Source organism: Rhineura floridana, chromosome 18, assembly GCF_030035675.1.
Source record: "Rhineura floridana isolate rRhiFlo1 chromosome 18, rRhiFlo1.hap2, whole genome shotgun sequence".
NCBI lineage: Eukaryota > Metazoa > Chordata > Lepidosauria > Squamata > Rhineuridae > Rhineura > Rhineura floridana.
The window spans coordinates 1,133,100-1,147,123 of NC_084497.1; the positions used below are offsets into that span (position 1 = coordinate 1,133,100).

The 14,024-nt window shown below is 50.8% G+C and overlaps 1 protein-coding gene across 1 annotated transcript; it reads left to right on the forward strand.

Annotated features, from left to right (window-relative positions):
- The first annotated feature begins 3,863 nt into the window (after window positions 1-3,863).
- Window positions 3,864-13,531, forward strand: CACTIN (cactin, spliceosome C complex subunit). The gene is made up of 10 exons (XM_061601394.1): window positions 3,864-4,106; window positions 6,173-6,662; window positions 6,944-7,039; window positions 7,247-7,392; window positions 7,559-7,721; window positions 9,025-9,139; window positions 9,895-10,087; window positions 11,103-11,246; window positions 12,301-12,575; window positions 12,942-13,531. The coding sequence occupies exons 1-10, from the start codon at window positions 4,003-4,005 to the stop codon at window positions 13,430-13,432; spliced, it is 2,217 nt and encodes a 738-aa protein (XP_061457378.1). The 5' UTR covers window positions 3,864-4,002; the 3' UTR covers window positions 13,433-13,531.
- The last annotated feature ends 493 nt before the right edge of the window (window positions 13,532-14,024 follow it).

Consider the following 14,024-nt stretch of genomic DNA (forward strand, 5'->3'; position numbering starts at 1 on the left):
ACACTTCTCTGAATTCTGCCATGCAGCTCTCCAGTCAACCAGTGTCTACAAGAACACATACATTAGGGGAGAGTGTGCATGAAAATGAATATGCAAGTGAAAATAATATACAGAAATCCATTGTATTAGGAGAAATGGCCTTCAAAAATGTGTACACTAATCAAAACGATACAAACGTGAGTTCATTAAGAGAAATCCTCACTAAAATGCTGAAGAATTTTCACAAGGATTTTTTTAAAAATTGCAAATTGCTGCAGAAATGGGGAGAGCCAAATGTAAGATTGGAAAAATGAGAGAGAGCCGAAATGGTAGATCCTTCCCTCCCTAGTTGCGAGCGATCCTTGCTGGTAAGCAGTGGAGGCTGGGCCCATAAGGGCACGTGGGGCATTGCCCTTTCCCCAACCTCAGCCGCCCTCACTTGCCTGCCTTTTTGCTTGCAACCAGCCCAGGGGTTGGCCCTGCCTGTCAAGCTTCCTCCTGAGTTCTCCATGTTTCCCCTTGTAGAACTAAAACAGGTTTAGTTACTCCACCTTTCTTTGGCTCTCACTCCGCCTACTGTTTGGGCTCACTGCCTTCCACCCCACCAGCCATCACTGGAATGAGGAGGAACGTTGCTGGGCACTTAGAAGACTCAGGGCACAAGCCCAAGTCACAAGTTTACAAATACTCATTTATATGCATAGATGCAAATTTGGGTCTCTGAGAAAGCTAGAGTGGTGGGGTCTCACTGGCCCTCCAAGTGTGTGGTGCGTGTGCACTATGTGTGCAAGGAACAATTTGATGGCTCCTTGCCTTTGTTCTCGGCTTCTGGAGGTATTGGACTTGCTGCTGTTGGATGAGAGAGTAACTAGATGGCATCCAGCAAGGCAATTTTGGTTTTGGATACAGCAATAACAAACCGCTCGTGGCTGACACACCGTTTAGCAGAACAAAGATCCTGACTCGGGAGTCTCAGCAGATCGTATGTCCTGAGCTCAACCAGGACATGGAATTCCAAAGCGCAAATTCCACCCGCAGTTGTTTTTCAGATGTTCTCTTTGAGGACGTGTATAAATCAGGCTTGGACTTTGTGTCGGAACCCTCTCCGAGGGGGCATATTGTTCGTAACCGCAAGGCTGGCTCGGGGAAGGAAGAGATGGCTTCAATTTGTTTTCAAGATCCTGGGCCTCTTAAATCATCCCAATATTCATATAATAAATATGAATAATGATACAGCTTTAGATGCTTTGATGATGGCAAGCCAGTAATTTTGAATGGGTGTATTTGTTTTTAAAAGTTCTCCAGATGTTGAAAAACAGGCTTGAAAGAAAGTTGGTCACATTCTTTTCACTCTCTCTGGGCAGGAAAGCGTTGAAATGTTTTGCTAACTTTAACATGTTTTTTTCTGAACATATTGGTGCTGCTGGATTGCGTTTTTTTCCCCAGGGGAAGAAGTTAATAACGAGTGTTTTGTCAAAATCTTTTGACATATCTCAGAAGTTTTCCCCCATTGTGAAATTTTTCTGCCTCATTCTTAGGCTGCTTTAGAATTTTAGTGGGTGTGGGTTTTGAGCTGACTTTATCATTGCAAGGTAGCTGAGGATGGTGCGTCTTTTATTCTTTCCATTACATATTTCTCTAGCACTCTGGAGACTGCCCCAACAACCCGTGCTTCCAAACCTGGGAAAACCCCACAGCAGGGGTCATCTCATGATGGAAACATGAAGATCAGGCCAAAGGCCCCTCTAGACCAGCATCCTGTTGTCACAGTTCCCAGCCAGAAGGCCCACAACCAGGACCTTCATGAATTTGTCTAATTGTCTTATAAAGCAATCCAAGTTGGTGGCCATCAATGCCTCTTGTGGAAGAGTTTGACAGTTTAACTATACACCGTGTGAAGTCCTTTTCTGTCCTGAATCCCCTCACTGGTTGACTCCACGTTCTAGTGTTCTCTGTGTGTGTGTGTGTGTGTGTGTGTGTGCGTGCGTGTGTGTGTGTGTGTGTGTAAGATCCCCCAAGAACCACTGGCCTGCAGGGCTTTGAACATTTGTGGAGGATGAGATCTATCCAGTCATTAGCTACAATGCTCCCCCTTCACATTCAGAAGCAGTCTACCTCTAAAACCTGAAGAGGGATTGCAAGTGAATGCTACGAACCCTTCACACCTTGCTTGTGAGTTGCCCTGGAGGATCTGAGCGGCTGCCATCAGACCCAGAACGCTGGATTTGACAGATGTGTGGCCTTATCCAGCAAAGCTCTTCCAATGATTAGCATGGCCTGGTTACCACCCCAAGGGCTTGAGATTCTTGGCCAACTGGTGTACATTTATTATTATTACCAACTTAAGGGGGTAACGCAGGATCAGAAGTATCCTGATGTTTCACTGGCTCTCAAAAGGCAATGCTCCAGGGACGAGGAAACGTCAGCAGCAGAAACAGCAACCAAACCGCTTTTGTCTGAAGCTCCACAGAGGATGATTGCAAAGTCAGAAGCTGTTGGCATGAGGCTGGTTTTCTCTCTCTCTTTTTCTTTTCTGCTTTTCCCTTCCCAATTTTGACAGGCATGGAATCCAGACAGAAAATAAATAAACATTCTGGGCATGAATGATATAGAAGTCCCCACTGCCAAACAGATCGCCAAGCTCTTCCCTCCACCCCAAACGGGTCACCAAGCTCCCCACACACCCCATAGCCAAATGGGTCACCAAGCTGTTCCCCCCCAACAGGTAGCCCAAGCTCCCCCCCCAACGGGTCTCTATGTCCCCCACACATCCGGAATGGGTCTCCACGCTCCCCCCACCCCCCACGGGTCTCCAAGTCCTCCCCAACTCCCACCCAAACAGGTCTCCAAGCTGCCTGGACTGGCGAGACCTCCTTGCTCACTCCAGGATTATTGCTGTTGTTATGTGTCTTCAAGTCGATTACGACTTATGGCGACCCTCTGAATGAGTGACCTCCAAGAGCATCTGTCATGAACCACCCTGTTCAGATCTTGTAAGTTCAGGTCTGTGGCTTCCTTTACGGAATCAATCCATCTCTTGTTTGGCCTTCCTCTTTTTCTACTCCCTTCTGTTTTTCCAGTCAGTGTCTTTTCTAGTGAATTGGGTCTTCTCAAGATGTGTCCGAAGTATGATAACCTCAGTTTCATCATTATAGCTTCTAGTGACAGTTCTGGTTTAATTTGTTTGAACACCCAGTTATTGGTCTTTTTCACAGTCCATGGTATGCGCAAAGCTCTCTGTCTGTCTATGTCTTTATGCGTAAGTTACTTCCATATTATATTTGTTGTTGTTATGTGCCTTCGAGTCAGTTTCGATTTATGGCATCCCTATAAATCAGCGACCTCCAGTAGCATCTGTCATAAACCACCCTGTTCAGATCTTGTAAGTTCAGATCTGTGGCTTTCTTTAAGGAATCAATCCATCTCTTGCTTGGCCTTCCTCTTTTTCTACTCCCTTCTCTTTTTCCCACCATTATTGTCTAGTGAATCATGTCTTTTCACTCCAGCATACCCCCGAAATAAAACACCAGCCCGAGGAGGCCCTCCAGAGGGGATTGGCTAACAACAGCCCTGCAATGAGGGTGCTGAACCGTGCAAGCTTTGGGTAATCAAGTCAGGCCCTGCCCTGCCCTGCCCTGTCAGTATCATTATCTCCAAATTGTAGGTTGGAGGAGCTCTTGCTGACAGTTGCTAAGGACACTCCTGCAGTGTAGGCCACTATAAACAGTGCAGGTTTGAGGTTGCAAAAGAAAAAGAACGCTTCAGGTTGCAGCCCGGGACTGGGATGTCTACTAAGGTGCCTGAACAATTGTTAATTATCACCGTGGCCACACGCCATTATAAGTTGCCCCCATAAGGACACGTCGTGCTTCGTGGTAAAGGGTGGGAGTGGGAGAGTGGCGGCGGCAAAAAACTCAAAGATCAGGCGCGCTGCGGCCATCCCTACGGCGCGACACAGCTCAGGAAGGACCCCTCTCTCGCCCGCCCGCAGAGAAGCCGGAAGTGGGCAGGCCTAGGACGGCCATGGGATCCCGGTCTCGGTCCAGGGAACGGCGCCGGAGAAGAAGCCGCTCCAGGTCCGAAGAAAGGGAGAGCCGAAGGGAGCGGAGGCGAGAGCGGGATGGAAGGTGCGAGGAAAGGGTGGCGGGCCGCGGTGCTGGGATAATAGAGTGGCAGGACCATAGAGTCAAGCCAGGATAGAGAGGGCCCCACAGGGCTCTATAGGCGACCCTTTACCCCATAGGGAGGGCTGTAAGGGGGGGAGGGGGCTTAAAATGTGGGCGAGGGACTCAAGCCCCCAAACCTGCTTGGCGTTCGTTTTAAATGGTAATGGAGGACGAGGGTGGGAAGAGCGCCCCGGAGCATGTAAGAAGTGCCCTGCAGCAGCTGGAACAGGCCGAGGTGGGTGGGCCGTCAGTGTCCAGTATCCTGATCTCGCAGTGGCTAACCAGATGCCCAGTATGGAAAGCTCGCATTAACTGGTACGCAGAGGCATCCTGCTCTGACAGTGGAGGGATCCCAGGAAGCTGCCTTACACCGAGTCAGACCCATTGGGCCTATTTAGCTCAGTATTGTCTACACTGACTGGCAGCAATGGCTCTCCTGGGTTTCAGACAAGGCGTCTTTTCCCAGCGTTACCCGCAGATGCCTTTGGAGACTGAACCTGGGACAGCTGGTTCTTGCCCTGAGTTAAAGCAGGATTCTAGTCCTCGTGGTCCTGAATAAAGAGCTGATTTAAATAGGAACCTGGAAATCTGTTTTATACAGAGTTGGACCACTGGTCTGTCTAGGTCAGTATTACCTGCACAGACTGGTAACAGCTCTCTGGGGGTTCAGCTGTGGTGGCTAGTTGCCTTCCCAGCAGATGCAGAACTGTAGCAGATGCAGGTCATCCATACCAGAAAGAAAAGAAGCATTTGAATTTGCCGGCCATGGAGTAAAAGCACGAGGGACTCCTGATGATTAATTATTATGCCAAATAATTCAGAAAGGACCATCTATAAACAAGGCACTTCATAAACGGAATACAATCTAAAATCTGGTGGAAGGGAGGCAGTGGTTGAAGGAAGAATGTTCAGTTATTACACTTACGACCCACAAGACCAGGGTTAAACTCCCTGCTTGGCCATGAAGCTCTCTGGGTGAACTTGGGCCAGTTCACTGCCTCCCAGCCTAGCCTCCCTCACAGGTTTGTGGGGAGGATAAAATGGAGAGGGAGGAGAACCATGTGCACCCCTTGGAAACAGTTGGAAACAGTTTGTTAATGCCAGTGCTGTAGCAAATCAAGAGGGCTCTGTAGTTTACAGTGAGATGTACTTGCAAGTAAATGTACGAGAATCTGCTTTGATCACCAAAGATTTCTGATAGTGCTTTTTTTTTTTTTTAAAAAGAAAAGATTCTGTGGGGATGAATTCAAGGGCGGCCTGTTCAGCAGAATATCTGGTCAGATTTGGCAAGGCAGAGTCCTTTTTTTATTTTTTTTTATTTTTACATTTATATAAGTTTAAAGTTCGCTGGGAGCTTCCAATAAATAGGTAAACAACAACCCCAATTTGAATACAAACTGAAACCAAAAACTGTGAAGTTGCAAAAATACTCCCCCCCCAATTAAAAACATCAACAATTTAAATGCTCGTAGAGCTGAGCTTTTGAGCACCTCCTCAGGCTCAACGGTAGGTTTTTAATTTTAAACCAAGGGTGGGCAACCATAGGCTCAGGAGAGGAATGCAGCCCTCCAGGCCTCTTCTATCTGGTCCCCAGAACTGTCCCTTTTGCTGGTCCTGCTCTGCACCCTCCTTGATGTTTCTGCCTGGCTGGGATGTGTCCGTGAGCCCTGAATATGCCTCTTGCTTGCTTGGATGGAGGCTGAGTGAGGGGCGTGTGTGTGCAGGTGCAGCCTTCAGTAGAAAGGTAAAATTTACACTTGTTGCTATGTCCACTTTTGCCTCTGGTCCCTGCCCACCACTGGTATGTGGTCCCTGGAAGCTTGCACAGAAGAGAACGTGGCTCTTGGGCTGAAAGAAAGGTTCCCTGCCTTTGTTTTAATCTAAAATCTACACTATTTAACTGATTATTTGACTATTTGAATTATGTAACCTTTTTCATGTGGTGAGCCGTCTTGAGCACAGATTGCTGTGGGAAGGCAGCATACAAGTAAGCCATGATAATGATGATTTCTCTCTCTTATTTTCAGCTCAGAGGAAGAGAGCCAGAAATGGCGGGAAAAGAGAGGAAAAAGTGAGGACCGCGGTGGCAAGAGACAGAAGAAGCGTTCCTCACGTTCCCGAGACCACTCCCCGAGCTCGGATTCCTCTCCGGAAAGACGAGGGCGCAGCAGCGAGCGGAGGGGGAAGAGGACCCGGAAGCGCTCCGGCTCCCGGTCGTCAGTCTCCTCGGTGTCCTCGCCTTCGCCATCCCGTTCCCAGAGCTCCAAGGGAGACGTGGGCGAGCAGCTGAGCCTCCAGGAGCGCCTCCGGCTGAAGGAAGAGAAGCAGACGCAGAAGGAGCTCCTCAAAGCCCTTGAGACCCCAGAGGAGAAGCGGGCGCGGCGCCTGGCCAAGAAGGAGGCGAAGGAGCGGAAGAAGCGGGAGAAGATGGGCTGGGGGGAAGAGTATATGGGGTACACCAACACTGACAACCCCTTTGGGGACAACAATCTCCTGGGAGCCTTCATCTGGAGCAAGGTGAGTCTTGGACCACCACGGTCGTTGATCCGGCATCGCTAGCAGGGGTGGTGTTGGGGCAGGGCTGCGGGGAGTCCTGCGGCTCTCCAGATGTCCTTGGGCTCCGCCTCCCATCCGGCCATACTGGCTGCTGGGAGTTGTCGTCCAGCAACATCTGGAGGGCCGCAAGTTTACCCAGCCCTGCTCTGAGAAGAGGCATTCCCCATTCTCAGGAGGGAATCTCTTCTGGATGTCATGTGGCTCTTGGGCTCGGGCTAACTTTTCGCCACCGTTGCTCTTAGGCTCTGGAAAAGAAAGGGATCGGCCACTTAGAGGAGAAGGAGCTAAAAGACCGGAACAAGCGGATCCAAGAGGAAAACCGCCTGGAACTGCAGAAGGTAAGCGCCCAGGGGAGGGGTGGGTGAGCTGAGAGGGGCCTTTTGCCCTGTGTGTGGGCTGGACTAGGCTGGGCAGGGTTTGTCCCATGGGGCAGCACCGATTCTGGCTTGAGGGTTGGGCCTCTGCAGTGCCTGGAGCTGGCTGCTCCCCTTGATGCCTCTTCTTCCTCTCTCCCTCATTCTCTCGGTCTCTCTCGTGTGCCGCAGGTGAAGCAGCTGCGCTTGGAGCGGGAGCGGGAGAAAGCCATGCGGGAACAGGAGCTGGAGATGCTGCAGCGGGAGAAGGAGGCGGAGCATTTCAAGACGTGGGAGGAGCAAGAGGACAACTTCCACCTCCAGCAGGCCAAGCTACGGTAAGCGCAGGCATATCACCGAACCTCAGAGGAGCTGCGCTCAGGGATGCAGAGAGGTCCGAAGGCGTGTGGGTCTCTCCCAGACCCTGGTCTGGCACTCTTAACCACTTTGCCCCATTGAAGCTCCAGCCATCAGCCTGACGTCTTTTTCCGCCCACCCCGGCAGGTCCAAGATCCGGATCCGTGACGGGCGAGCCAAACCCATTGACCTGCTGGCAAAATACATCAGCGCTGAGGACGACGACCTGGCCGTGGAGATGCACGAGCCGTACACTTTCCTCAACGGGCTCACCGTCTCGGACATGGAGGACCTTCTGGAGGACATTCAGGTAGGGCCGGCCGGGAGGCCCCCTCTCCTTCCCCTCCTCCTGGGAACAGACCAAAGCGCTGCCTTGCTGGAGAAAGACCATCCACAGCACGAGAAACACTGCTGTGCTGTGGCCAGCTTAAGTCCGACTCAGAGTAGATCCATTAAAACTGGCAGACGTGACTAACCAGGATCCATTGGTTTCAAGGGGTCTGCTCTGAGTAGAGTAAAAATTAATGGCCCTACGGTAGCCGTGCCTGTTAGAACATAGGAAGTTGCCTTACCCTAAGTCAGACCGTAGGTCCATCTAGATCAGTATTGTCTGCACTGACTGGCAGCAGCTCTCTAGGGTCTCAGGCAGGGGACAGTCCCAGCCCTACCTGGAGATGCTGGTGGGGACCAAACCTGGGAGCTTCTGCATGCAAGGCAGGGGCTCTGCCGCTGAGCTGTGGGCCTTCCCATTATAGGTCTGTTCTGAGTGTGGCTAATGTCATACCAATCAGTTTTAAAAACTTGAGCCAGGTCAAAAAAATTAAGATATTATAAAATCCCCACAAGGACAGAGAGGCTATCCAACTTAAAATAGAATTAAAAAAAATGAAAGGCTTATTTAGGAGAAAGGGGACCTGTGTTTTTTTTAACCACTTAAAAGTTTGCCCTGCTGGGGTCAAACATGCTTCCACAGGGGGTGGAGGAATGCTACCTGCTTTTGCTTCTGAAGTTACTAACCAGCACTTCGAATTTATTAAGTTATTTATAAATCGCTACCTAAGAGGGATTCCAAAGCCATTAACAGTAAAATAACATAGATAAAGTAGTAAAAAACATTAAAAACAATTGCATATAATTGTTTTACGCCGTTTTAAAACAGTTGTGTGTATATATATACAATTTTTCTTTAAAGAAACCAACAAATTACAAATATGAAAACAGCGTAAAGCGACAACTGCACATGCATGAAATCAGTTCAAACCCAACTTTGACAAACCTCCTCAGATGTTTATCCAGGACGAATGTCAATAACGTTGCCAGAAACAGCATCATTAAACCTCACTGCAGCTCCAAGCAACCAGATTTTAAAATAACGTTCCAGTGAAACCAAGTGCCTAAAGCCAGCCTCTTTCCACACCGGCCTGGGCTGAGAACATAGTTCGCCCTGCTTGCCTTCTGCTCTGTGACTCCATAGAATAATTTGAGCAAAACAGGTATAATGAGTTGCATCCAGTTGTTAGTCCTGTTAGGAGAACTTAGCTGGAAACACCGGATGCCTTTTGGGGGGCCAGAATGCCTCTGCAGCTCTGACTCTTCCGCCTCTCCATTTTCAGGTTTACATGGAGCTGGAGCAAGGGAAGAACGTGGATTTCTGGAGAGACATGACCATCATCACAGAAGACGAAATATCCAAGCTCCGGAAACTGGAGGCTTCTGGGAAAGGGCCGGGTAGGTGGTCTTGTGCGAATGGAGGCCAGGAACCAGAGGAAGCCGGTCAGGTTTACAAGCCAGCTCCATCTTGCCCCGGATCTCCAGGATTTGGGGTCAGAGAGAAGCGCCTGGGAACGTGGGAAGCTGCTGCATACTGAGTCAGGCCCTTGGCCCATCCAGCTCAGTGTTGTCTGTCTGCGCTGACTGGCAGCAGTGCTCCAGGGCTGCACGCTGGGAGTCACTACCAGCCCTATGGCAGTGCGTGCTTTGCACGCAAAGCAGGTGCTCTGCCACTGGACTGCTGTCCTTCCCCAGACGATAAAGTAAGATTCCAGTTCTCATGGTTGCGAATAAAGGACTGATTTGATAACAACATGCCTTATAGGGTCGGACCATTAGTCCGTCTGGCTCAGAGGCTCTCCGGGGGTTTTGGGCAGGGTTCTCTCCCAGGCCTTCCCGGAGGTGCCATTGGGGATTGAACCGGGGACCTTCCGCATGCAAGCCAGGTGCTCTAACCACTGAGCTACAGCCCTCCCCCATCTCACCCACCCAGTTGGGAATGTGTCTTTTAGAGCTGAGATAGGGAGCCCCTCGTTCTTCAAACAGTGCTGGCCTCCAACTCCCATCATCCCTGCCTGTTGCCCATTCTGGCAGGGGCTGATGGGAGCTGGAGTCCACACCAACAACGTCTGCACCCAGTTCCTAGAGGGGCAAGGTTCCAGGCTACTCCATTTCCCGCCGATGACGCTTCCCTGTCCTCCCCTCTCCTGCAGGCGAGCGCCGCGAGGGGGTGAACGCCTCCGTCAGCTCCGACGTGCAGTCCGTCTTCAAGGGGAAGACCTACAACCAGCTGCAAGTGATCTACCAAGGGATCGAGGGCAAGATCCTCGCTGGGGGGCCCAACCTCGACATTGGCTACTGGGAGAGCCTCCTTCAGCAGCTGAAGGCCTACATGGCCCGGGCCAGGTGAGTCGTCCAGCCTTCAAGAGCGGTGGAATATAGGCCACTTCCTGGAGTCGGGCATTTGATGGGTAGGAAAAGTGAGTGACAGAGATAGTGTCAAATTAAGGGTCGGGAATCTTTAAAGTGTTCTATTTATTTATTTAAGCTCAAGTGGCATATAAGCATGGCTCTCTCTCTCTGAATTTTATCCTCACGGTAACCTTGTGAGATAAGTTAGGCTGAGAGAGACAACAGCTGGCCCCCAAGGTCGTCCACTGAGGTGCATGGCTGAGCAGGGATTTGAACCCGGGTCTTTCCCAGGTCCCAGTCCAACACTCTAACCAGTATGCCACACTGGCTCTCTAGATATTAGCTCCACATCTTTCTCTAAATATTAGTGTTATTTAGAACCACAAAGATGCTTTTAATCAATCACCAGTTTTCAAAGGGTTGCTGACAAGGTGCCTTCCAGATATCGCTGGCCTGCAGCTCCTGCAATCCTTGACTGTGGGGCTGAACATCCCTGATCTAAGAAGAGGCATTCCTCTCTTTCAGGAGGGAATGCCTCTTCTCTAAACAAAGGCACTCCTCCATCTCTCGCATGCAAGGGGGAATGCTCCTTCTTGAAAGTAGGCATGAGGGAGTGCAGGACACGGAATGACGGGCTCAAGTTACAGGAAGCCACATTTCAACTGAATATCAGGAAAAGCATCCTGACTGTTACAGCGGTACGCCAATATGGAGCCAGTGACCTAGGGGGATGGTGGGCTCTCCAGCCCTGGACAGCCACCTGTTGGGGATGTGTTAGAGTTTGGCCATGATCCATTATATTAACTAATTTTATCAATCTCCACCACACACAATCAAAATTACCTTTTTTTAAAAAACTTCACAAACCACTTTCGTTTTTTCCCACGTGAGGGCTCTATGCCACGTTCTTGGATACCGTTCCTCCTTTGAGGAGGAAGGGCGGGATATGAATGCAATGATAATAAATAGATAAGACGACATTGACCCCCTCCTCTGCCTGGGATCTCAGGTTGAGGGAGCGTCACCAGGACGTGCTGCGCCAGAAGCTGTACAAGCTGAAGCAGGAGCAAGGCGTCGAGAGCGAGCCCCTCTTCCCCATCATCAAGAAGGAGCCGCTCTCCCCGGGTGCCGGCAGCAGCGGCAGCAACAACAGGTACGTGGAGCTGGGAGGCTTCTCTCTTGCGGTGTGAGGTGCCTCCCTGTGTTCCTAAGTCGTTCCAGAGAAATGAGAGCTTGCTGGGAATGTGCTGGCAGGAGATGAAATGATAGTTTGTGTGTGTTTTTACCCTGACTTACAAGCCACTTCTGGTATATTGTGGAGCAGGGTGGGGATCCTTGGGCCCAAGGGCCAGAAATGGCCCCGCCCTCTCTATCTGGCCCTGAGGGCTCTCCCCAAGCAACACCACTCCCTGGCCCTGATGTGCATCTTCCCTTTGCCTGGCTGGAGCGTGCGCTTGAACTCTGATCAGGCCTCTTGCTTGCCTGGGTGGGAGGATAGGATGGGGGTGTGTGAGCGTGTGCAGAAACTACCCTCCAGTACAGAAGGTAACATTTACATTCATCGCTCCACCCGCTCTTCCCCCTGGCCCTGCCCACCCCAGCATGCGGCCCCTGGAAGCTTGCCCAGAAGGGAATGCGGCCCTTGGGCTGAAAAGCTTTCGCATTCCTGTTATAGAAAGCCTGGATAGAAGTTCTTGATAATGCTGTCAGAATGCATGACACTGTACCCCCCCTCCAAAAAAGCCAAAATTTGTGTAACATTAAAAAAAATTGTTATTTGCTTGTTTTCCTCTTCCTCCCCTATCCCTTTTTTCCTTTTGTGTTGCATCTTCTTCGATTGCCAACCTGAGGGGAGGGATTGGGTTGTTTTTACTGATACATAAGCCATTCGGGGAGCTTTTCTGGATGAAGAACGAAATATAAATGACTTGAACAAACTCTTAAAAAAAACACTACTGCAGTTCACTGCCCCAAGGTGCTTACAGTCTGAGGCTTTGTGTTATGTTTTTTGTCAGTGGGGGACATAACACAGAGTTGGAGAGGACATGCAGCCAGTTGCATGCGGGCATTCGCTTCATTTGAAGCCCAGGAGGCTTATATAGGAAAGTATAAATCTGCCCTTGATTCAGAACCATGAGGACTAGAATCTTGGGTGGTACAGGAGGGGTGCAACTTCCATTTTCTCCCATACCTCTGTCTTCCTGCAGGCTGGAGCCGGAGGAGAGCGCCCCAGCGCAGCCAAGCACCTCTTCCGCAGAGACCGGGGCGGCCGAGCCGGAGGCCGAGGCCAAAGCTGAGGGAGACGGAGAGGCGGTGCTGATGGAGGAAGACCTCATTCAGCAGAGCCTAGACGACTACGACGCTGGCAAGTACAGCCCCCGGCTGCTGACCTCCCATGAACTGCCCTTCGACGCCCACGTGGTGGAAGCCGACGAGGACCTCCAGAGGCTGCTCCTGTCCCGACAGCAGCTCCAGGTCACAGGTAGGAGAGGCCCCTTGGTGGCTATTGTGTAGAAGACGCCGGCAATGTACTTTAAGAATGGAAAAAGATGGGTCTCTGCCCCAAGGCCTCTAAGGTCGGGGAGCCTTAGGCCCAGGGGCTCTCCCAAGGCCACAGCCCTCACTGGCTGCACCGTGCTGTTAATGTCAGCTGAAAGCGTTGCTGTGGTTTCTTTCCTTTTTCTTCCTATTTTCTGTAATGAACCTGCAATGGAGAAATCATTTTTTTTTAAAGGCTCTCCTTGTTCCTGCATTTCACCCTTGCTGACAAGGGGGGCTAGAAACTTGTGTTTGTTTTAAAACGAACGCTGCATAAGGACGCACGATGTTGTGTTCTCTCTCTCCTCAGGCGACGCCAGCGAGAGTGCTGAGGACATTTTCTTCCGCCGTGCCAAGGAGGGGATGGGGGCTGACGAGGCGCAGTTCAGCGTGGAGATGCCCTTGTCGGGCAAGGCCTACCTGTGGGCTGACAAGTACCGACCCCGCAAGCCCCGCTTCTTCAACCGGGTCCACACGGGCTTCGAGTGGAACAAGTACAACCAGACCCACTACGATTTTGACAACCCCCCGCCCAAGATCGTGCAGGGCTACAAGTTCAACATCTTCTACCCAGACCTGATCAACAAGCGCTCGACGCCCGAGTACTTCTTGGAGGCCTGTCCGGACAACAAGGACTTTGCCACCTTGCGCTTCCACGCCGGCCCCCCGTACGAGGACATCGCCTTCAAGATCGTCAACCGGGAGTGGGAGTACTCTCATCGCCACGGCTTCCGGTGCCAGTTTGCCAACGGCATCTTCCAGCTGTGGTTCCACTTCAAGCGTTACCGTTACCGGCGGTGAAGGGTCCTGGGGCTTCCAACCCACCCCACGTCTCCGCCAGGGGGACTAATTCTCCTAGCCAGCTGGTGTTGCAAAGAGGAAATGGGCAATCGGTGCTTGTGGTGCTGTGGAGACTTGATGCCAGGACCGGCTGGTTTGTACTGCATTTAAGTTCTGTGATCTGCAACTTACTGGACAATGGACCCCCATTTTATGTGCACTCTATAAGCCAGGATGGAGAACATCTGTGACCCTCCAGGTGTTGTTAGACTCCAACTCCCATCATTCCTGATCATAGGCCAGGTTGGCTGCTAGGAACTGGGAGTCGGCTGCAAGTGTTCCCCATCTTCTCTGTGATCCTCGCCAGCTTTTTCTTTTGCCTCTATGGGGTTGCAGTTCCTATCCCCGACACCAGATGGTGCCATTGTCTCATAGACTGCATATTTTTGGGGAGGGGTTCTTGTATATTTCCTTAGTGGTGCCAAATTGGCCTTTTATAACTGTTTCCTGGGATTGTATTGATCCAGAACGTTGAGTGACTCTCTTTTGAGAGACCCCCCCCCCGAGCAATACAATTTTAGATGGTTAAAGTTGTTTTGGTGTCCTTTGCCCT

Bases quoted from the DNA above. Each gene is read 5' to 3' on its own strand.
- CACTIN (XM_061601394.1), top strand. From the start codon at position 4,003: ATGGGATCCCGGTCTCGGTCCAGGGAACGGCGCCGGAGAAGAAGCCGC. The intron at 11,247-12,300 runs GTACGTGGAGCT...GTCTTCCTGCAG, and splicing joins AGCAGCGGCAGCAACAACAG to GCTGGAGCCGGAGGAGAGCG. The intron at 12,576-12,941 runs GTAGGAGAGGCC...CTCTCTCCTCAG, and splicing joins ACAGCAGCTCCAGGTCACAG to GCGACGCCAGCGAGAGTGCT.